General features: G+C 47.4%; 1 protein-coding gene across 5 annotated transcripts in view; it reads left to right on the plus strand.

The window, feature by feature from the left end:
* ITSN1 (intersectin 1) overlaps nt 1–22,332 on the plus strand; it is a 209,368-nt gene that overhangs the window by 145,691 nt on the left and 41,345 nt on the right. For 2 of the 5 annotated variants that reach the window (XM_027583373.1, XM_027583374.1), the window contains 7 exons: nt 496–578; nt 4,353–4,519; nt 7,823–7,868; nt 10,180–10,301; nt 13,243–13,360; nt 14,988–15,179; nt 15,559–16,187. In XM_027583373.1, the coding sequence (XP_027439174.1) occupies nt 496–578; nt 4,353–4,519; nt 7,823–7,868; nt 10,180–10,301; nt 13,243–13,360; nt 14,988–15,179; nt 15,559–15,560 (730 nt within the window). In that variant the 3' untranslated portion in view covers nt 15,561–16,187. Of the gene's footprint in view, nt 1–495; nt 579–4,352; nt 4,520–7,822; nt 7,869–10,179; nt 10,302–13,242; nt 13,361–14,987; nt 15,180–15,558; nt 16,188–22,332 lie in introns of those variants that run through there. The other 3 variants (XM_027583375.1, XM_027583376.1, XM_027583377.2) reach the window with 2 other exon arrangements.

A 22,332-nucleotide genomic window follows, 5' to 3' on the forward strand; every position in this document is an offset into this window, starting at 1 on the left:
TACGCCTCTCTTCGTGCCTAGTGCCCAGGACTTTTGCCAGATACACACAAAGACTTAGAGGCCCAAAGCTTTTGGGGAAATAATGGAAAGAACGAATTCTCTCTTTTTTGTTAGGAACCTTAGAGCATGGATCCTTTAACATAAAGGTTGTAGTTCAATTATGGCAATCATGAAGGTGCTCGAAACAAATTATGAGCTTCAAGGAGATAAAAATAGCAAAAAATCGTGGACGAGCATCTATCCTTCATGCTTGGAAATAGACCAGTACGTGGGCTGTGCCCCCAGCATAGCAAACACTGAAAAACAAGAATGCAAGCTCAGAATCCTGCCTCTGCTGCACGTTCCGTGTTTTCACTTAGCCAGATGTGCCTGTTTCTGCTGTAGATGGTTCAGAGTTTTAAACATTAAGCAGCTTTAAAAAGGAAAATCAGTGTCATTTGTATTCATTTCTTTGAAGATAAAAATTTAAATACTTTGTCTTCCCACCTCTTCCAGCATGGATTCTGGTTCTTCAGAAAGCCCTGCTAGTCTGAAGAGAGTAGCTTCGCCAGCAGCCAAGCCGGCCGTCTCAGGAGAAGGTGAGAAAACCTGAGACAAATGATGCTCTTCGGGAGGGTCAAGGGGCTCACGTCACAGAAACAGTAAATGTTTGAAATGAGATGGAATTTCACTTTAAAAAAGGCTACATTGATTGACGCTCGGTGTGTTCCACTCTTGAGATAAAATGCAAGGTTAGATCTTCACAGAAGCAGAGTACTTCATGGAGACTTTCAGAATAGTATCCGATGATATTGGTCATAAACACTGAATCTTGTCATGATACTTGGTCATGAGCCCTTTGACCTTTGAAAGAGGCCCATCGGCATCTCTAGGGATCCTGTTTTGTGAGCACCTCTGTGGCCGAATTGTGGTCGCTGCTTCCCCGAATAGAGCCCGTTCCCCACTGACCTGTACATCAGTGTGTTGTTTTAAAACTGTAACGACACGGTCAAGTAAAGCTGCCCCAGCAATCTGCCACCTCAAAGGAAACAGAAGCTCAGTTTTTCGGTGACTGGGAAATAACCACACCAGATGCCTTAGGCCTAAAGATGTCATTTTGAGTGTTTATGACACAAATAATTAATTGCTTTTATTTCCTGGTCTTTACCTCATGACATAATTCTGAGGATTGCCCATGCCAGTACACGGCATGGGGTTTAAAATGAACGAAACCCACATAACCTGGGGTCTCGTGGTAAAAATCTCCCGTCTTCCCTACATTCAGTGTAGCCGTTCTCATCCAATTGAAGAGTGCTACCTGAAGCTGACGGGCTTTCCACCAGAAGTCTGATTAGTGCTCCGAGCTAACAGAGGTCTTCCCAGCTGTATACTGATTTTTTGTGGGTTCCTCAAATAAATTCTATGAAGATAATGTGTTTGATTTAGTTTGTTTGCCATCATGGGATTGTTGCATTCCTCAGAAAGCGTGCCTGGTGAAAGACAGAATTATGAAACCAGTTGTTTGAGTTCAGACTCACGGTAACACAGTTAACTTTAACAAAAGGAATTCGAGAAGCAAAATTTTTGTAGTTTATAGATACAGCTATAAACCTCATCACTGCCAAATAAATCTAGCATTTTATTGGATCCCGTTTTGCTGTTCCCACCAAAACGATCATGAACAGAGTTCTGTTTATACACTCTTACCAGTCATCTGAATGAGTGTTTATCCACTGTTAGCAGAACAAGGCACAAAAAAGCTCTTTTAAACAGCATGTATGGTCAATTTTGTATAAAGCAAATTTTACGATTCTGCCCAAATTCAGTGTATTCTCTCCAATGAAGTCTCCTCGGAGGGCTGAAGTTTATACCCTGGCTCTCGCCTAGTAGCCATGTACTCTTGATCATGCCTTCACTTCCTCATCTGTAAAGTGGGCATACTGACCACCCCTTCAGGTAGGAAGTTATTACAAAGGATTATGAGATCATCTGTGTCAAGCAATTAGGAGAAGTCAGTGAGCGTCTGCTAGTGTTCTTGCCTTTTTGCCCTGTTTCCTGGATTGTTGATGGAGAGCCACTCAGTGCAGTGAGCATTCTCATCTAGGAGCAGTGCCGATGAATGATGAATGCTGATTTGTTTTGAAACATGTGCAGAGGCCTCATCCCTTGAGGCCTCACTATAGAGGTCACAGGTGAACCACACACATGTTTAAAGTTGGGTAACAGATTCTAATCCCCGCTGACATTTATTACATCCATTGTCAGATGATTTAGGAATATTAGGAAACACTAGGAGAGAGATCGCTGGCCTTCTGGAGTGGTGTGGGAGAACTTGGCAGTTGATGTGCAGAGAAAAGCCGTCTGCATATATTAATGAGCCCCTTATTCATACTGCATTAAAGACAGTCACATTTAAAGTAAACCATACGCCAGATTAAATAGATTTGTCGGTTTGGGTAGCTCTTAGAATGCCGGCTTGGGAATGGCCAGTGCCCTGTGGTAAATGTCTCCGGAGGCAGTCCCCACTGAGCCCTGCAGCAGCCTCCCAGATGCCAGTGTGCACCACGGGGCAAGCGAAGCCACAGTCTTTTCCAGTCTCCTTGGTATCTTATAGTGCAGCCGTAGGTTCAGCCAGAGTTCATGCTTCTGAAATTTCGTAAGCATTTTGAAAGTAACTTCAAAATTTGGATCCTTTTTTGAGAAAGTGAATTCTCAGTGCAGGAATCACTGGGAAAAGTATTGATCTGCCAAGGATCCTATCTTAACTGGCCGAACACGAGCTAAGGGGCAATTAACAGAGCAACACCAAAAGGGAAGGGTCAGAGCACTGAGAAATCAGGAGAAGGAATATATTAATGAAAAAAAGAATGTCCTTAGCAAGACCACCAGACTTTAATTTCCACGTGCAGGAAATCATTTTTCCAGTTTTAACTGTGGAGGTGTGCGTTTGCTGCGCCAGAGGACTCAAGACAGAGAGGCTTCTGTTCTCCCTTGCACATTTGGGTGACCTTGTGTCTGCCGTGTTGTCCGCACTCCCCAGCTAGTCACTGCTGGCACCAGCCTGCAGGCCAAGCTGCTGAAGCCCTCCACCCTTGGAGGGCTCTCCCACGATGGAGAGCTGCCCACATTAGCACTCACATTAGGGGGCTTTGTGTTTTTTTGTGTTTGTTTTAGCTTTCATTAGTAACTCCTGCAGAGGCTCTTAAAAGAGCCAAAAGGATTCCTCCATACTAAATTTCTGCCTATTAATTAACGTTAGGCTCTGAATTTAAGGGTTCCCTCTGAAGTTTTAGCCAGAAACAGGCATCATCCATCATAAAAATGAACTTCCTGGGTAGGTAAATGGTGATTTTTTTTTTTAAATTACTTTTTAAAAAATACCCAAAGGCCTAGGATAAAATGGAGAAAAAGCGGAAGCAAGAAACCTAGGTTCAGCTTTCTGTAAATCTTTTATCCTGCATGTGTCTAGTGATCTTTCGGAGAGTGTGATTTGGTTTCTGGGCCTTAGCAAAATCACCTCTTTGTAATTCAGAAGAAAATTTTCCTCTGGAATGCACACCCTTCACATGCAAGAAGACGTAAGGAACATTAGTTCCTACCCTTTAAGATGTGAATAATAAAATGTAAGAAACTGAGATTTCTTTTCAACTTGTTCAGAAAGATTTGCTTATTTTCTGGGGTTGAGTAGACATTACTTTTGTTATCAGTCCACACTACCTGTTTGTGCACCTGAATGACAAGTAGATGCCCATTTTTAACTAAATAGCATATATCTGTTATTTTGTGTTTTAACAGCTTCCAACCATCTGTGTATATGGCACAAAAGGGCTTCAGTTTTCACTCAGGCACTTGAATGATGAACAGTGTGTCTTAATTAATTTACATAAAGGTTATACTGTATCTAAAACTTTTTCAGAATTATGACTTGGTACCCTTCAGGTGGAAATACAGATATCTATGTGGCTACAAGAGCCTGTGTGTCCGTGCATCTAAATCAGTGCTCAGCACGACTACTCAGTAAATGTTAGTTAAAAGTAAATGTAAAAGCCATTTTCACTTAAAAGGAAATCATGACATTAAATTATAGCTCACTCCTGGCACTCAGGGTTGGTAGACATGCAGTTGGCCTTTTTTGTTCACATGGCTGGGTCTTCACAGGAATTGCCCCCCTGTCTGCAGTTACTAAATGTTTATGTGCAATTGGGGAATTTGGAGCCCAGGGTGTTCTGCAATTCTGTTTTATCTGTGACAAGCCTTTCTCTTGAATGGATCTTATTCTAACCTCCTTATTCATAAACTTGCGTTTGCAAAGCTGTCTGGGATTTCTGTAAACAATCAAGCTCTCTCCGTATCTCAATATTTCTCCCCACCAGAATTTATTGCCATGTACACTTACGAGAGTTCTGAGCAAGGCGATTTAACCTTTCAGCAAGGGGATGTGATTTTGGTTACCAAGAAAGATGGTGACTGGTGGACAGGAACAGTGGGCGACAAGTCCGGAGTCTTCCCTTCTAACTATGTGAGGCTTAAGGACTCAGAGGTAAACCCACATTAACTGTTTCCTCTCCCTTTCTGTGCGGTGATTCTCTTTGCAGAGTCACAATATTTGACGGTGGAACACTTTGATGGGTTTGGCTAAGTTCCGGGAACTTGACAGCAAATAACAGAGTGACCCGTAATTGTTTGAACTTGTCATTTGGTGCTGCAGGGTAAGCCTTGGCTTCCCACAAGCAGAAGATCTCCCTGGGGCCGAGTGGAGGCTGGTCTGCGCCAACTGGATTAATGTTCAGTATTCATCTCTGTCCCTGCATGTGACTGACTTTAGGATTGGGAGTGAACGTGCTTGATTAGGTATTCAGGGTCACTGATCTGGGATACTCAAAGAAAGACACACAGTAGTATTTCACCCATGTAAAACCAAAGGATTTTGGTGACTCAGGCCCCAGAACATAGAGAGTTTCTAAAATTTATATTTTTGCCTACACATTAGGAAGACATAAGATTGAAGAGATCGATAACCCTTTGGGCTGGGCCTTAGTATCTCAGGCCCATTGATCAGGGCCTGAATTTATTCTAAATGCTATTATCCTTATAAATCAGAAATGGCTCCCATTGTTGTTACGTGGGGCCCTAAAAATCCTTACATTCCAAGTGGTCTTGAGATGGTGCGAGTTTAATGAGTTGGTGGGGTGGGCCCACCCCCAGAGTATTCCCAGAGTATTGGGAGCCTGTCCCATCGTGGCCAATTTCAAGTTAGTGGAGAATTTCAGGGTAAATCAGTGTAGTCATTTAACAGATCCAGTGCACATAAATAAACCAACAAGAATTGGCTTTTTTTTCTTTTTCTTTCTTTCTTTTTTTTTTTTTTAACACCGGCTTTCTCAGGTGTAAGCCAGGGGGACAAAGCTCCTCTGTCATCGCCATGCCAGTTCGAGGGTGGACCTTGAGCTGGTCCATAGGCCCCGGTACCTGCAGCTGCTTTGGGAGCCTGGAGCCTGGCCCCACGCTGCAGTCCTTCGCCTTCCCTGCGGTGCCCAGGAGCAGTTTTTATTTTGCTTGGGTTTTGTTTTTTCAGAGAGTGTCATTTTAGCTGTTTGGGGGTGTTTTTTTTTGTTTTGTTTTGTTTTGTTTTGTTTTGTTTTCCCTTGCTGTGGTCTTGAGAGCAGCTTACTGAGACGCCCAGGGAGGGATTTGCATGAGTCTGCTTGCCCTTAGAGGATTTGGCAGAAGCCTAGTAGAAAAAGTGCTTCTCTCGGGTAGGACAGCCGGCGAATTGTCCTCTGCAGACCTGGAGAGGGGAGAACCGGGCTGCTCGCCAGGAATCCATTCGGATCCAGTAAGAATCATACAGATGATATTTCAGGAGCACAGGGGGAAAACTAAAACTAAACTCAATTTCTACCACTAGGCATGAAGACTCTTAGAGCGACTACCTTTTGGATCAAGTAAAAGACCGAAGCCATTACTTATATTGTATTTTTGATAAATAACAGTTTTCTATAAAACACACACACACACACACACACACCTGAAATCAGTAAGTTGAAAAACAACCTGACATTTTTTAAAGGTAAGCTGAGTTATAAGGTGCTTTTTAACCACGGTCTTAAAATACGAGCCACAGAAGAACCAACAGTGCTAGAGATTTTGGACAGACATTTAGCTATGTTATTCCACAATGATGAAAAAAACTAAAAAGTTAGCTCTTTCCTTCTCCTTGGATACAGAGTTCAGTGTCTAAGGAAAATTTCTTAGACCCAGCCTCAGATACCAGAATTGCCCCTGTGGGCATGGGGGAGGTTGTCCTTCCTGGCTTCCCTTCTCTGTAGGAGAAAGGCCGTGACCCATACGCATGCTTTTCTGCTGCATTCCTGAGGGTGCCAGGACAGAACCTGGCCCTCTGATTATGTCTTAGTTTCTGTGCTGGCTGTGGTGTTAAAGAGGGAGCACACCGGGGCGCCTGGCTGGCTCAGTCGGTAAAGTATGCGACTCTCGATCTCGGGGTCTTGAGTTCAAGCCCCAGGTTGGGCATAGAGCCTACTTAAAAAAAAGCGGGGAACACACTGAAGCTATTTGGACTCTGTCATTTGGTGTTGCCAAAAATGCCTTGTTCCTTTTATGGACTGTAGGGAGTGTATTATAAGTCCGTACTGGGAAAGTTAACTGGTCGTTCGGAGTCTTCTTTCATTAGTATTCCTTCATGTTGATATGCAGCCTGTAAACATAGCAAGGGAGATTGCCATTACGTATTTTGTTAATACAGAAATGGTAATCAGAGTAAAAAATTGTAACTCAAAACTTTCCCTGGGAAACGCTTATTAAGTTTCAATAACCAAAATGAAGGGACTATGATAAGTTAGATAAATGGCATGTTTTAATTCTTACAGTAACTGTCACTTACTTTATTCAGTAAGTGACACTTACTTTTCTGTTTTGTTTTGATTGGAATACTTAATTTACTGCCAGATAGGGACTCAAGAATGAAAATCAGTTCAGAATAAAGCACTCAGTAATGACAGATTACAGTCTGGCCCCTGTCCTGACTCGAGATCCCTGTTGGCTTGTTCAGCTAGTTTAAAATTCCATGAGTATCCATAAAGGAATTCAACCCTAGAGCACTTTTGGAACAATTAATAGTTGCCAAAAACAAAAAGAACTATGGTCTGCTTCTATGGATTGTGCATCCAGCACTGATAGAGGAATTTCAGTGTTTAAACAGCGTAAGATTTGGGTGGAAAGGGTACGCAGGAGAGTGGCTTCCTCTGTGGATGAAGAGGTGAATGGGGTGGGGGGAGGCGTGTTTGAATTGCCACTATGCTGTTTCCGTTATTACAAAAAGAAAGAAAGCTCTAAAGCAAGTGTAGCAAAATATTAATATTTTACGTAGTAAATCTAGGTGTTGGGCTCCTGGATGTCAGAGTCTCTGTAGTTTTTATGTGTGAAATAATTTAATAACCATTTGAACATAAGCAGGAGCTCAGTGTTTAGGACCTAGACTAATAGTCTTCCTCGCCCGGCACCCCCTGTTGGGGTTGACCCAAAGACAGGATACACCTGTGCTACCCATAGACAGCTCCCGAGCACTCTGGGATCCCACGGTACCACATCCTGTGCTCACTTTTCTCTAAAGAAGAGGGTGAAAGCTGTGTGTTGAAAGTACTTATTTTATCCCATGTTTTCCTGATACCCGTCTGATGGCAGCAGATACAGTGCTGCTGTGTTTCCCCAGAATGAGCAGGGGGCGCCGGGGGCTTCAGCGGGCTTGTGTCATCACTGATCGCGTTTTAAGTTGCATGACCAAAACTCTGCAGTATGCAAATGAGACCTTTTGCTCTGTTTTAAGGGCTCTGGAACTGCTGGGAAAACAGGGAGTTTAGGAAAAAAACCTGGTAAGTTACAAACCCTGATGCTTATTTTTCAATGTTTTGAATGTAATTGATAGTTGCTCCCAATCTTTGTTCAGGAGGGCCAGAAGCCTAGAAGGGAAGACAACAGAATCTTTCCTAAAAGGGGTTGGAGTTTATCCTTTTCTTGGAATGTGTACATGGTGATGCCCTCCAGCTGTCTCTTCACACATGGGGAGAGGGGACGTCGCTAGACAGAACGTTCCTGTGGGTTGCGAGGAAGTCAGGCAAGGTGGTGGCAAGCTGTAACACGTGCAGCTCTAGGATACGGGCGCAGCCGCCATGTCCACATCCTCGTGCGAGGTCCAGGGGGCTCATTTCCTCTCCTGACAGCACAATTCAGTCCCAGGACAAATAGTGGCCTGGGTTCAAAGAGCAAAGTAGAGGTCCCCTTAATTTAGAAGCTATGGGGTGGTTTTCCTCAGGTACACACTGAAGGTATGAAATTACAGTCATCCCTCTGAATTCAGTGCTGTAGTTAATGGAAACAAAATCACATGTTCTACAAATAGTACCATGAACACGAGGGGAAAGAAGCAGATGTGAAACAATAAGGTTTGTATGGCACGTCCTCCACCTCTAGGTCATTTGAGTGTTTTGCTATTGTGTCCGAAGGAGATGTAGATGGGGGCATCCCCGGCAGGCTCCCAGGGGGGGTCTGGTGTTTCTGGGTCTGGTGCTCAGCTCCAGATGGGCTTACCTGACAAGGAAAAGTGGGTTCTCGGGTTGTCGTAGGATTTTAGTCAGCCTCCAGACGCTGGAACACCTGGGTCCCCATCTCTGTTTTAACTGTGAGTGTTTTACATTTTTGAATTGTCATTCCAAAGGGTCCAGATGGGCTTAACTTTGTACTGAAACCAGGGAGCTCCTCAGGCACACAAAAGACAGAAAAGAATGCTGGGGGCAGATTGCTGGCTGTGCATGCCAGGTCCTTTGAGGAGCAGGAAAATCTGAGGCCAAATAGGACACTCATTTGGACTCTCTCCAGACCAAAAACTCTTGGAGAGCTAGCTCAAGGAGCTAGTCCTTGGCGTGTGAGGGGAGAATTCTTACCCCCAGCACAGATTTCCCAGTGAGGACTCTCCATGGGGCCGAGGTATATGTAAGCTGGCCTCTTTCTTGCTTGCCCTGGTCACCCCAAAGCATCTGGCAGGGCCGGGCCTGCCCCCTGACAGCCTGGCGCGCCGGCCAGCGGCCGGCGGCTGATGGCAGAACAGGGTCAGAGGGGGTTGCTAATGTGCTTTCTTGAGCAGGAGGAAGTAACGTCAGAGGACAGGGGGGCCTTTTTACCTCTTTTCTTTCTTGCTTGCTTTCTCTCATTTCTTCTTTCTTTCAAGATCTGTTAGGATGGGGAGAGAGTGTGGAGGACCAGAACAGTTTGTTCCATATTGCTTCTAGAAGTTCCGAAAGCAGTCACTGCAGAAATGCCAGAATTCAGTCAGAGAGGGATTTTGTTTTTTCGTACTCGACCTCCTGTGCCAGTAGAAGTGTACTTTTCAGAGCCTGGTCTGTGGTACTGCTGGAATTTTTCCCATGAGATTTTTAACATTTAGGGAAAATACAGAACTATTTTGTGTGTTGTTTTTTTTTTTCCCCCTGTGCTGAACTGTTTTTGCCTAAAATTCTCTTAACTCCCAATTCTTTTTCTTAACTTGAAATAAAAGTAAACATGCATTGACATGATTCCCACCTGATATTCAAGGATCCCCCTCAAAATGTGAGCCACAGAGAAAATGGTCATGTGGGTGGGGCTGAGCGTCTAAAGCCACAACATCTAAATCAGCTAGCGCCACGCTCCCGGAAGTTTCTGGAGAAAATAGAATTCCTCTTTCTACTTCCTTGGCAGCGGGGTGAAGCTCCACTTGAGTTCCTTTATTCACGTACCCACCTGTGAGTGTGCTGGGTGCTCGCACTGCGGGGCGGAGGGCGGGGTGCAGAGGAACGAGGCCCTCACTGTGGGCAGCAGGGCGTTTGCAGCAATTGTGGGAGGGGCTGGGACAGAAGGTGTGGGAATTGGGGGGCAAGAATGGGGTTCGTGGAGGGAAGTTTGGTAAATAAGTTCTGAGAGATGATGAGGAGGTCCTAGAGCAGAACCAAAAGTTCAGCCCAGCCCTTGAATGCTGCCTCTGGATCGTAGGTCGTGGAACGGGGGCCACTGAGTGAGCCATCTTCATTCACTGAGCAGAAAACCAGCCCAGGGTGCCGATAATCTGTGAACCCGGGAGGTGGCTGTATCTTCTAGAATTTCTTCTCCTGACCGTAACACTGCGCCGCGATGTTTGATCTTGTTTTCCAGAAATCGCGCAGGTTATTGCCTGCTACACCGCCACTGGTCCCGAGCAGCTGACTCTGGCCCCTGGTCAGCTGATTTTGATCCGAAAAAAGAACCCAGGCGGTTGGTGGGAAGGAGAGCTGCAAGTTAGTGTCCTTTCCATTTGTTTAAAATTCTCTGTCCAGATTTGAATGTGTAAAATCCCCAAAGGGCTATGATGTCATTGCAAAGTACAACACAGCCCCGCACCACCTAGTCCTGCACTTGGATATCGAGAGATGCCCTGTCATCTGAGTCCATGTGTTTGTTTTCTAAGCTTCGGGCAGCCGGTAGCAGAACTGTGAGAGCTTAAGTAGTCCCTGAAAGATGAATCCAAATTTGCTTGACTCCTGAATTCTGGGAGTGAGTGTTGGGAGAGTGAGAAGTCATGGTGAGGGGCACCCGCAGGGTCCTCCTCACGTGTCATGACATTATGGAAGCCGAGCTTGCCATCGTTAATTATAAGGTGTGGTACAGAAGCCACATCTGTGTATCACAACATGCTTAGTTCCCGCGCGTGGGGTGTGTGTGTGTGTGTGTGTGTGTGTGTGTGTGTGTGTGTGTCCGTCCGTCCCTGTGTCCTCATTTGGCCATTTTGTCGAGGCAAACCTTGGCCAAGGAGGGGAAGATCGCTATTGTGGTGAGCTGAAGAATAAGTACCTCTCTGTGCATGTGGGGCAGTTAGTTAAAAAATAAAAGCCTGGAGAAATGTGTCTTGGCCGGAATGGACAGCACATTCTAGAGTGTAGTTGGAGATTCAACTTGTCTTGGGCAGCCATAACACCTGTCCAGCAGGGCTGACCACATTCACCTGCTGGGCTCAGGAATCTGCCCATCTGGGCACCTGGGACACACTTCCTCTTGGTCCTACTATGCTGGCATCCCCTGAGGCTGCCCACAGATACCCCCTTCCCTTCCCAGCCGCGAGCTCGCTAGTCTGAGCTGCCATCCGTGACATCTCCGCTCCAGCTTCATCTCATTTGGTGATTTGCTCTCGCTTGAAGACAAGCCCTCCCCCAGACTCTGGAGCCTCAATGATTGGTGCTCTCCCACCCCTCCCCTGAGCTGTGGTGGTCCCAATGCCCACCCCACTCATGGTGTTTAATAGTGATGCTGATATTACTAGCTTTTCACCCATATTTCTTATGTCTGCATGCAGGTTATCAGCTTTTTGAAGGTGGTAACCGTATTTTTTTGTCCTCACCCTCCTAGCACTTTGCTCAAAATTTTAAAAGCTTTTATTTATTTATTTGACAGAGAGACAGCGAGAGAGGGAACACAAGCAGGGGGAGTGGGAGAGGGAGAAGCAGGCTTCCCGCTGAGCAGGGAGCCCGATGCAGGGCTCCATCCCAGGACCCTGAGATCATGACCTGAGCCAAAGGCAGATGCTTTACGACTGAGCTACTCAGACTCCCCTCAAAAGAGAGTTTTGAACAGTTCTCGCAATCCCCAAGAAAGTGGGTGAATTGCCAGGCGCCGGAGGGCTTCTGGTGCCCTAACCAGGGGCTCTCATTGTGGACACACAAGTGAAAAAGACATTGCCAGTGAGCTCCGTGTTCTGCCCTTGTGAAAGTGCAGGCGTGGGGGCATGGTGGACTCATTGCAAGCCATGTGGCGGCCTACTGGGTAGAGGAACACGTGGGGACTTGCAAATGAGAGGCTGCAGTCGTTGGCAGGTTCACTGTAAAAATAAAAGCTTTAGTCCTTCAGCCAAGGGCACGAAGTCTATCAGACCGCAAGGAAAGGGAAACTTGATCCATGTTCTAAAAGTAACCCAGATGGATCCTTCTCTGAGATTTGGCAGGTGGGAGGGCAGAGTTAAGGTAGAGCAAGTTTTCTTTTCTTTTGGTTTTGTTTTCTTATTTTGGGGATAATACAGTCCCAGGGTTTAAAATTCAAAAGTGAGCAAAGGGGGATATGAAAAGGTCTCCCTCCCACCCCTGTCCTCGAAGGCAACTGTTTGTTTGTTTGTTTTTTTAAAGATTTTATTTATTTATTTGACAGAGAGAGACACAGTGAGAGAAGGAACACAAGCAGGGGGAGTGGGAGAGGGAGAAGCAGGCTTCTTGCTGAGCAGGGAGCCCGACGCGGGTCTTGATCCCAGGACCCTGGGATCATGACCTGAGCCGAAGGCAAATTCTTAACCACTGAGCCACCTGGGCATCCTGAAGGCAACTGTTTTTACCAGAGTCTTGCTTCTGGAGCTACCCTGTGTGTGTGTGTGTGTGTGTGTGTGTGTGTGTGTGCGCGCGCGCACGCACGCATGTATGAACCATTTGACTTCTGCCGTTGGCATAGTTGGCTGCTCATAGTGCTTCCCATGATTCCCAGCTAGACCCTTCCACCTCATAGAATCGCAGGTCTCAGCTCACCCCCTTTGAAAACAAGGTCATGTTTAGACCCCCCATGTCCTGTATATGCTGCACGCATGGCATCTCGTGTTATCCATAAGAGCGCAGACACCAGTGTGACCCTTGGCTTACCACTAACTGGCTTGTAACCTGGAAGCTGTCACTGGACTTTTCTGGGCCTCACTTTCTTTATCTGGGAAATGGGAATAGTCATAGTATTCTCCCTCCGGAAGTGTGCAGGTAAATGCATGTGGATGCTCAGTGCAGGGCCTGACTCATCAAGAGCACCCGAAAAGTGTTGCCTGCTATTATTAGTAGTATTTTATTATCAGCATCGTCACTGTTATCCTCACATCCATACGTAATGTTGGCATTCACTGTCATCTCTGCATCCCCTGAAAGTCACATGTGAGAGCCAGCGCCACCTGAGTGGGCGCTCTCTGCTGGACATACCACATGCCACCAAATGGGGATCCACCCATTCCAGCCCCTGCAGACTCATTCCAATGACTACCTCGGTTTGAATTTTAGCTGCAGTGTTTTCATTGTGAAATATAGGAACTCAGAGATTCTGCTGTTCGTACCAGATGGTTTGCAGTTTTACGTAAACCTGTAGGTGCTGTCTGTTGCAAAGCAGGCTATCTCCTGAATGATCATGACCCTTTTAAGCATTTTGATGTCGTTACTGTCTTACTAGGCACGTGGGAAGAAGCGCCAGATAGGCTGGTTCCCCGCTAATTACGTAAAACTTTTAAGCCCCGGGACAAGCAAAATCACTCCAACGGAGCCCCCGAAGCCGATGGCGTTCCCAGCAGGTAGGCAGCATACGATCTCTCCTTGGAAAATGGTCCGCGGGTCACCATAGTCCCTCCGCTTGGTTTCCTCATGGAGTGTCTCAGAGTGGTTCTCGCATCTGCTGTAAACACTTCTTGTACTTGCTGGGACTGCTCCCCGACTAATGTGATATGGAATATGTTTTTCAAAAGGACCAAGTATCTAAGCAGCTTTGCTGTTCTGGGTACAACAGAGCCCTTGTTGGAACTCTCTTCCTTAAAGGAGTCATGAATGCTATGGCATTAAAGCCAGATTTTTCTCTTGATTTCCTTCCAGCTATTTAAATTGGGATTTGGGATAGGGGGAGAGGGGACAAAAAAAGGGACTACTAAAAATAAATGGCTGGGGTCTAAATAGGTCAGGAGATGGAGCTGGAGGCCGCGGGGGTCTGTTGGTTGTAATGTGCTGCTTGCTGAAGACTAAAATAACTGCCTCCTGACATTTCCTGTGAACAGAGGGGGCTTCGCTTAATGGACAGGATGTTGCACACGCGCCCCTAAAGAACTCAAAAGAACAGAGGGCCCCATGGCGGAGCCGGTTGGCTAGTTTCTGACTGAGGAGACCAAATTAGATGCTTTGGTAATATTTGAGATGGGCGAGGTTAGGGGAGCAGGAATCTGCCCTCAGGTCTTCAAGCCACCAGTCCTTGGGTGGTGTTTCTGGAAAATGCAGAATTTTCATTTGTGTCTGTGCTATACATGCCCAGTGAAATACGATGAAAACTTGGCAGCCTTTGCAAGAAATGCAGGGATTGGCAAAATGGGACTGTTCCCAGCCCCAGCTGGGCCTCTCTGCCTGTGCTGTGCCTTACCGTGGGCGGAGGGGGTGGGGCCAGCTGGACCCCCCCCTCTCCCTGGGGGAGGCCTGGCGGGAGCCCCTTCATCAGGTTGGTTGAAACCCACAGAAATAATTTGCCAAAGTGATTCAATTAACTTGCAGAACCTAAACCCGTAGATAGCCTGGTTGAGGAAGATTAATGAGAGGCCCAACCTAATTGTGCGGACTTACCGAAAGTGTGCTCAGGCCTGGAAACAAAAGCAGTTCAACCTCCCACAGGTTTGAGGGAAAGTGAGAAGAGGAAGAATCGTTCTTGAGCGGGGTGATTTCTTCCTTTGAGACCAGATTATGAGCCACAAAGATTGTAGCAGAAGAAAACACTGGTTTTGCTTTTCAGTAAGATTTGGATTTTGGGGGGGGGGGCGGGTCAGCTGGTTAATTACCTCCCACTTTTTAAAAAAAGGGGGGAGGGGAGAAAGAAGGAGGCAGAGCAGTGTGGCCGAATTGCCATCCTGTGCAGTCAGCATTCCAGGGGCCGTCCCTCTGCTCTCAGAAGCGGTTCCGAGCGCATTCAGTCATCAGCGGAGATTTTCTGCTGCCGCGTAAACACGAGAAAGAGGAAGGTATCACACCAGCTACAGACTTAGTGTGAAATTCTGCTGTCGCCTTGGTTTTTATGCCCTCGCATTTTGCAAAGCCCCCGAGGGGCGAACCGCTTAACCGTGTACTGTCTGCAGACAACGGCGGTCCTGCGCGGGAGGGGGGAGCCAGGAGCCCACACCAACCCCTTGTGCGCGCCCCGCGGCCCTCACCCGGCCCTGTCTCCCGCAGTGTGCCAGGTGATCGGCGTGTACGACTACAGCGCCCAGAACGACGATGAACTGGCCTTCAGCAAGGGCCAGATCATCAACGTCCTCAACAAGGACGACCCCGACTGGTGGAGAGGAGAAGTCAACGGCCAGGTGGGGCTCTTCCCCTCCAACTACGTGAAGCTGACGGCGGACACGGACCCAAGCCAGCAATGTAAGTGCTCCTGGCGGCAGCCCTGCCTCTCCCCTCTGGTTTCTCACAGTCACACGCGGCATTGCTGCGATTTGGCTGAGCTTTGGTTGCAGAGCGGAAAGCCAGACCATTGCTGCATTCACGACAGTCTCTTTGAAGACCTTCTGTAATGCAAGACTTTGTCTTGTGGGGTTGTTTTTGGTTTTTTTGGTTTTGTTTTGTTTTATTTTCATTCCTTCTGTAGCATGACCCCTCCCTCCCCTCCCCACTTTTTTCCTTTTTTTTTTCTTTTTTTAAATCATTTTGGCACCATGCTGTTGACATGCCTGACTCATTTTCCTAGCTTGAATTTTGCTCATTGTTTTGTTTTGCTTATGTGTTGTTTTCCTCCTTTTTCTAGGAATCATATGTTGTCCATCCCCCCCTCAGGCTTGAAAGTCCTCAAAGAGACCCACTATCCCATATCACTGCCCAGAGGGATGATGGGAGATGCAGCCTTGATCATGTGACTTCCAGCATGATCACCTACTGCCTTCTGAGTAGAAGAACTCACTGCAGAGCAGTTTACCTCATTTTACTTTAGTTGCATGTGATGACAATGTCAAGCTATTACTTACAGAGATAGAAGCGAACCTTACAAAAAATACACAGGGTAGTGGGTCCTTTTGTGGCTTTCCTAGTGACTCAAATTGATGTCCCCCCCACCTTTGCACAGGTGCTTTCAATAGTTTTAAAAGTGTTTTTTTAAATATATTTTAGCCTTTTAATAAAAATCAATAAATTACTCCTTTGCTATTTCAGTTTTGCAAAAAGACCCACTATCAAGGAATGCTGCATGTGCTATTAAAGAAATGTTCCAAATGTCCATAAATCTGAGACTTGATGTATTTTTTTTTCATTTTGTCCAGTGTTATCAACTAAATTGTGTAGTTTGGGTTTCCCCCCCTGCTGTAGACGTACAGAGGACTTCAGTATATCTGTTTTTAAAGACGTGTAGAACGACCCCAATTAAACAGACGGTGTTTTGTGCTTGTTTGTGTGTATCAGATGTATCTTGCTGAGCATGTAATAATACATCCTGTACATAAGAAATTAGTTCTTTCCCATGGCAAAAGCTACTACCTTGTACGATGCTCTAATCACATTGCATTAATTGGATTTTGCACAGTGACCCTGTAGCCCCGTGAGAAAGCACCTGTGTTTTTGTTTGGTCTCAGATTTATCTGGTGGAGTTGGTGTTTTCTGTTTTGGGTTTTTAATTTGGCGTGTTTTCATACCATAAAAGCAGTAGACGACACCGTTGCGGTGGTGACGATCCACAATACCCACAACCTCTTCTCGGTCTCTGTTATGTGAAGTTTTTACTGCAGTTCCTTTTCATGGAATGACCTATTCCGAACAAGTCATTTTCTTGACAAGAAAGAATGTATAGAAGCCTCCCTGCGATTAATTTCCAATGTTTACATTTTTTAACTAGACTGTGGGATTTCTGCAGCTTAGTAATGAAACGGAGCTCCTGGTCTGTGTATGTGTCCGACGCGTGCTAGCTGAAGCCGTGTGTGTCTTTTTTTAAACACTAGTTGGAAGCTCTCAATAAAAATGCCTGTTGCTGACAGCACAGGAGACCGGGTAGGGGAAGCCTCGAGCCCAGTCTCCCAGTTTCCACTGATGCCTTTGTAACCTGCAGTTACATCTCCCTCGGGAGCAGCTGCCTGTGCTGGCAGGTGCGTTGTGAGGCCCCCCTCCAGTCCCGGGCGCAGGGGCTGGTGCGCAGCCTCCTCTCCTCGCCCTTCAGTATTTTGATGGATCTGAATGTAAGATATATAAAGATATAAACCTGCGGCTTTAACAACTGTAATATGCCCTTTTGAATTAGTGATGTGTATAGATAATTAAATTCTTCATATAAAAGTTAGACGGAAATGTCTCTGTGTTTTGGTGTTGGAACCTGGCTGTGGTGACGGGGACCAGGCAGACTAGATGTCAGCAGGGGGCCAGCGGCCCCACGGGTCCCTTAGGATGCTCGGGCTTGGAGATACAGACCCTGTTCCGCTCCTCACTGAGTCTTCTCTGAATGGCCCTCCCACTTGCCTCGCTACTCCCCCGCCTCCCCCCCCTCGCCCCGGCCCCGATCAAGGAGTAGAGGATTGCCCCTTACAAGACGGGTTTTGAAGACTAGAACGGCCACGCAGCGGATGTGGCTGTCTCCTCGGGCTTTTGGCATGTGTCATTGACCCCTTGACAAGGTGCGTGAGGGGACTCGGGGCACAAAACATTTTTCCGAAAGATGGATTGTAATCTGGGTCTGTCGAACAGCCAACAGAACGTGTGGGTGGGTTGGGAACTTTCACGCCTTCCATACCGCTGTCCCCATCCATTTGTGCCCTGCACATGCCAGTCTGGTCGCCCTTAGCGGAAACAAACCGGTGTACACGGCGACGGAACTCTTTGTGATGATGATCACGCGCTTGAGGCCAATCGTGAGCCATTCAGTTGAGTGATTTCCTTCATCAGCTCAGCAAATAATTTGGGGGGCGGTGCCCCACTGGGTTCTCAGTAGAGACAGGGTCCCTGTCTTCTTGGAGTCCGTGTTCTAATGGGAAGAACGAGCAGAAACCAAACTACTGCAGTCTGTGTAAACATATGGAGGGGGGTGAGTGTGGTCAGGTGCTAAGTTATGTGCCGGAGGAATGGATGCAAGGATGCCCAGAGCAGATGGGGTGGGGAGGGCGGCAGCAGGGAGAGGGGCAGAGAACCCTTCTGGGAGGAGGTAATACTTAAGCTGAGACCTATAAGCAGTAGGGGCCAGATGCAGCTGGGAAGAGAAATGGCTCTTCTGGGCACAGATGTCAGGACATGCAAAGGTCAAGAGGTGGGTGGGGAAATCTCCGTCTCCAACTTCCCCCCACGCCCCGCTTGTGGAGCAAGGATCGAGGCAGTGAGCCCCATCTCTTGCCCAGGACCCCTTCACCCATGTAAGCCAATGTTTCTTCTCCAGCCTTGAGTTTGACTGGAAGTGACTCATTGTCAAGGTGGGTAGCGCAGTCTCTGCACCGTGTAGCTCTCTCCACAGTCCCTCTCTGTCGATCATTCTGTAGGCTTCTTTCTGGTTGGCAGAACTGACATACATTGTTCCCCAGGACACTGCTCTTTCCTCTCACAAACCATTCAGTTTGCATTTGAGCGGAGGGGATCCGTCCAACCCAGTGCTTCTCATCCAGGGGGAAGGCTGCTGGTATCTGGTGGATGGAGGCGGGGGGTGCTGTTAACTGTCCTAGGACGCAGGGTGCCCCCCCAGACACCAGAGGATTATCTGGCCCCAGATGTCACCGGTACCGAGGTTGAGAAACCCTGGTCCCACCCCCTGGCCATTGCGGTTAGAGTTCACCTGGTTGTTCAAGGCCCAAAAGGTTGCCTCGTTGCTGGCGGCTGAGTTCGTCCTGGTAACTCCTGTTGAGTAAACGTAATCATCTAATAAGTTGCCGCGCTGTATCTGTAGCATAAAAAATATCCCAGAATCTTTGTTCTGTATTTACACTTGACCTTATTCTTGGCTCTTCCCCAAACGGTGTAATTTGGTACAAATCCTGTTCTCAGAGAATCTGGTTAACAACAAGTTGGATAAAAGAGAGGGAAAGCATTTTTTAATTAAATTAGTGAAGTCATGCCAGGTATCTCCTTTGGCCCTAGAGTTTAAAGATGTCAGATTTTTTTTTTTTTTAGTTGTTTGTTAAAAATAACTGGTCCTTAAATCATTTTAATTTCATAGTTGGTGTTGATTTGTCATGTGAGTGAACGTCCGGTACAGTGGCACATGGACAAGGAAAGCACAGATGCAATCACCTTCCTCTTGTGGTATTGACTTGCCTTTCTAAGGCCAGCTGCTTATCCGCACCGCAGAGCGGGGCCCAGGGAGCTGTGGAATCAGAGTGGTGGCCGATGGGCCAAAGCCCAGACCGCCTCTTTACAAAAGGGTGTCCGGGAGAAGCTGATCTAAAGCAAGGATTCAGGGGCGCCTGGGTGGTTCAGTCAGTTAAGCGTCTGCCTTCGGCTCAGGTCCTGATCTCAGGGTCCTGGGATCGAGCCCCGCATCGGGCTCCCTGCTCAGTGGGAAGCCTGCTTCTCCCTCTGCCACTCCCCCTGCTTGTGTTCCCTCTCTCGCTGTGTCTCTCTCTGTCAAATAAATAGATAAAATCTTAAAAAAATAAATAAAAATAAAACAAGGATTCATTCCTTTGTAAAGTAAAAAAATATTACACCATTACACCTATGGTGGAAACTGGTGTCTGCCCCATATCTGGAAGGGAATCGGGCAGATCCAGACTCCCATAGCAGATGGTGACCGGGCTCTCTACGCCCTCTTTGATCCCATCTGAAGAGAAAAAAAAAAAACCTGGTAATACCAGCATAAGAAAACCCTCTAAACAGTAGGTTGAAGCATATGAAATCGCCAACATTCCTGTTTCTCACCCATAAAACAGCAGTTCCTGTTGCTCAATACAATCACCTTGGCATAGAGTAGGTTAGGTTCTCAGAAATACTGTTTGGATGAGTGGGTTGAACAATGAACGAACAAGAAGGAAGCGCTGGGGTTCCGTTCTCGGTATACCACGTCACCCCCAGAAAGGACACCAGGGTGTATCTGCAGTTGCTTCCCAAAAGCAATGGTGTCCCAGGGGGCTGCTCCTGGGGTCTTGCTCATCCGGTCTACGAAGGAGGCTAAGGATGGGCATGTCAGCGTGTGGCGAGCCTCGTCCCGGGCGGGTCTATCCCTGAAATTGGGTGCAGGGAGGCACCCACCCAGATCACAGCTGCGGATGGGCCTACCCAATCACGGCTCTGCTTCCTGGCCAATGGAAAATTATTTCTGAGAGTGAATATTCATTTTTTTTTCTTCTAGCAAACTTATAAGTTAATCCTATTCATTCTTTTTAGTTCCAAAAATACCCAAGAGAATTTTTATGGGAACTACATTGACTGCTAGCAGTCCTAAAATGCACGGGGAAAGAAAAAAAAAAAAAGCGTCTTCTTCGAAATGTCTGATATTTTGGATCTGGTGGGATAGGGGAAGATAATAAGGTCAAAGTTCATGGTAGCTTTATGTGACTATTTCACATCAACCAGAGTTCCTTCGGGCCTTTCTTTAAGCAAACTCCACTCGGGAAAAACCAGATTTCCAGAATGTTTCCTGGTGTGTAGCTATTCCATTATCTCTCGGGAGAACGTTTGATCCTTTAAATTAAACACTCCCCAGGCATTTTTTTTTTAAAGATTTCATTTATTTATGTGAGAGAGTGAGAGCGTGAGAGCCCGAGCAGGGGGAGAGGCAGAGGGAGAGGGAGCAGGGAGCCTGACGGGGGCTCGATCCCAGGACCCTGGGATCATGACCTGAGCTGAGCCACCCAGGTGCCCCTCCCCAGGCATTTTTAAGTAATAGGACTGGAGTCACAAAAAAATCCATAAAGGTTTTATTTATAAAAAATGAGAATCCACTATAAGACTATATCAGGGCAACGTGGGGTTAAGCACACAACCTCTCAGGAGCTATCAGGTTATCGTTTTAAGCTGTCCACAGATTGTGTGTGTGTGTGTGTGTGTGTGTGTGTGCGCACGTGCGCTCGCAGACACCGACGGGGACAGTGATTTCCAGATGCTCCCCGCCATGAAATGTGTGTGTGCATGTGTGTGTATGTGCGTGCAGGGGTGCTCCTCATGGATTGTTCCATGAAGAGTGTGTGTGTGCATGCATGTGTGTGTGTGTGTGCAGGGGTGCTCCCCGTGGATTGTTCCATGAAGAGTGTGTGTGCATGCATGCGTGTGTGTGTGTGTGCGCGCAGGGGTGCTCCCCATGGATTGTTCCATGAAGAGTGTGTGTGCGTGCATGTGTGTGTGTGTGCAGGGGTGCTCCCCGTGGATTGTTGCGTGAAGTGTGTGTGCATGTGTGTGCAAGGTGCTACCCACGGATGGTTCCATGAAGTCTGGATCTTGGAGAAGGGTGGGCACTCGCCGAGGCTCTGGAAGCTACAGTGACATTCTCCAAGGCGGCTCCCAGACCCCCTGGCTTGTACCGCTTGAGGCCAACAGACCCGCAAAGCCAGGCGCCTTGCACAGTCACTGCTACCGCTGTGGAAAATGGAGAGTGGCTTGCTCTTCCCGCGTGTGGCTTACTCCCAGCTGGGGGTGGGGGCCGGTGCCAGACTCCAGCACATCGTGGCACCTGCTCGGTGCGCAGCCTCCTCCACCTTTCTAGTCCTCTCAGCCCGACTGCGGGATTTGCTGAAGACACGGGCTTGCCAGAGACGCCCTTCGTGCCTCCCCAAGAACGGTTGCCATCGCGTCTCCACCTCCATTCCTGGCCTCTGCCAGAAAAACCTGGCGCCAGATACACCGACAGCTTATCTACAAGTTCAGTGGGATATTTCTGTCCATTTCTCTTAAGACTTTGGAATATTTTTCTGCGGGCAGATAGTGGGGGCAGAGGGGTCGACATAACTGTATCCTGGGCTTTTAGAGATGCTAGGAAAGGATGCAGGGTGGTGGTTCAGAGCATGGGTTCGAATCCCGGCGCTGCTCCTTACTAGTTGTGTGATTGCGGGCAAGTTACTTAACCCCGTTGTGCTTCCGGCTCTTCATTTACGTACGGAGGGACAATGATAGCACCAAGCCCCCACAGGTAATAGCCTTGGAGAGAAAGGGCATCTGCACCTGGTCCCTGAGCATGAAGGAATCCGTTTTACTGGCTTCTTGCTTATTTGCAATGAATCCAGACTGTGGAGGGTTGTGTGCATTTTTTAAGACTGAGGGGTGTGTGCATTTTAAGACGTTACAGAAAATGTGCTTTTGCAGATTAGGGATTTCAGAGAGAAAAGATTGGACGGCTTCCTTAGAACCATCAGACATCTCGTTCGTTCATGCACACGTCCAGGCCCCTTTCCTCCACCAGTGGGAGGCCCACCTGGGTTGAAGCAAGCAGCTTTCTACACACCTTCCTCCCGTTCCCTAAGTGTGCCGTGCACACGGCCTCATCAGCAGACTCTTGGCAAATGGGAAAAGCCGCCCTGTGTTTCACACGGCTGGTGGCAGGGAGGCCAGGGAGGCTGACAGAGCAAATGGAATGTGCGAGGCTTCTAAATGTCATATCTGGGGACGGTGTTGGCAGGCCCATGCAGCGCCC

This window comes from Zalophus californianus, chromosome 1, assembly GCF_009762305.2.
Source record: "Zalophus californianus isolate mZalCal1 chromosome 1, mZalCal1.pri.v2, whole genome shotgun sequence".
Lineage (NCBI taxonomy): Eukaryota > Metazoa > Chordata > Mammalia > Carnivora > Otariidae > Zalophus > Zalophus californianus.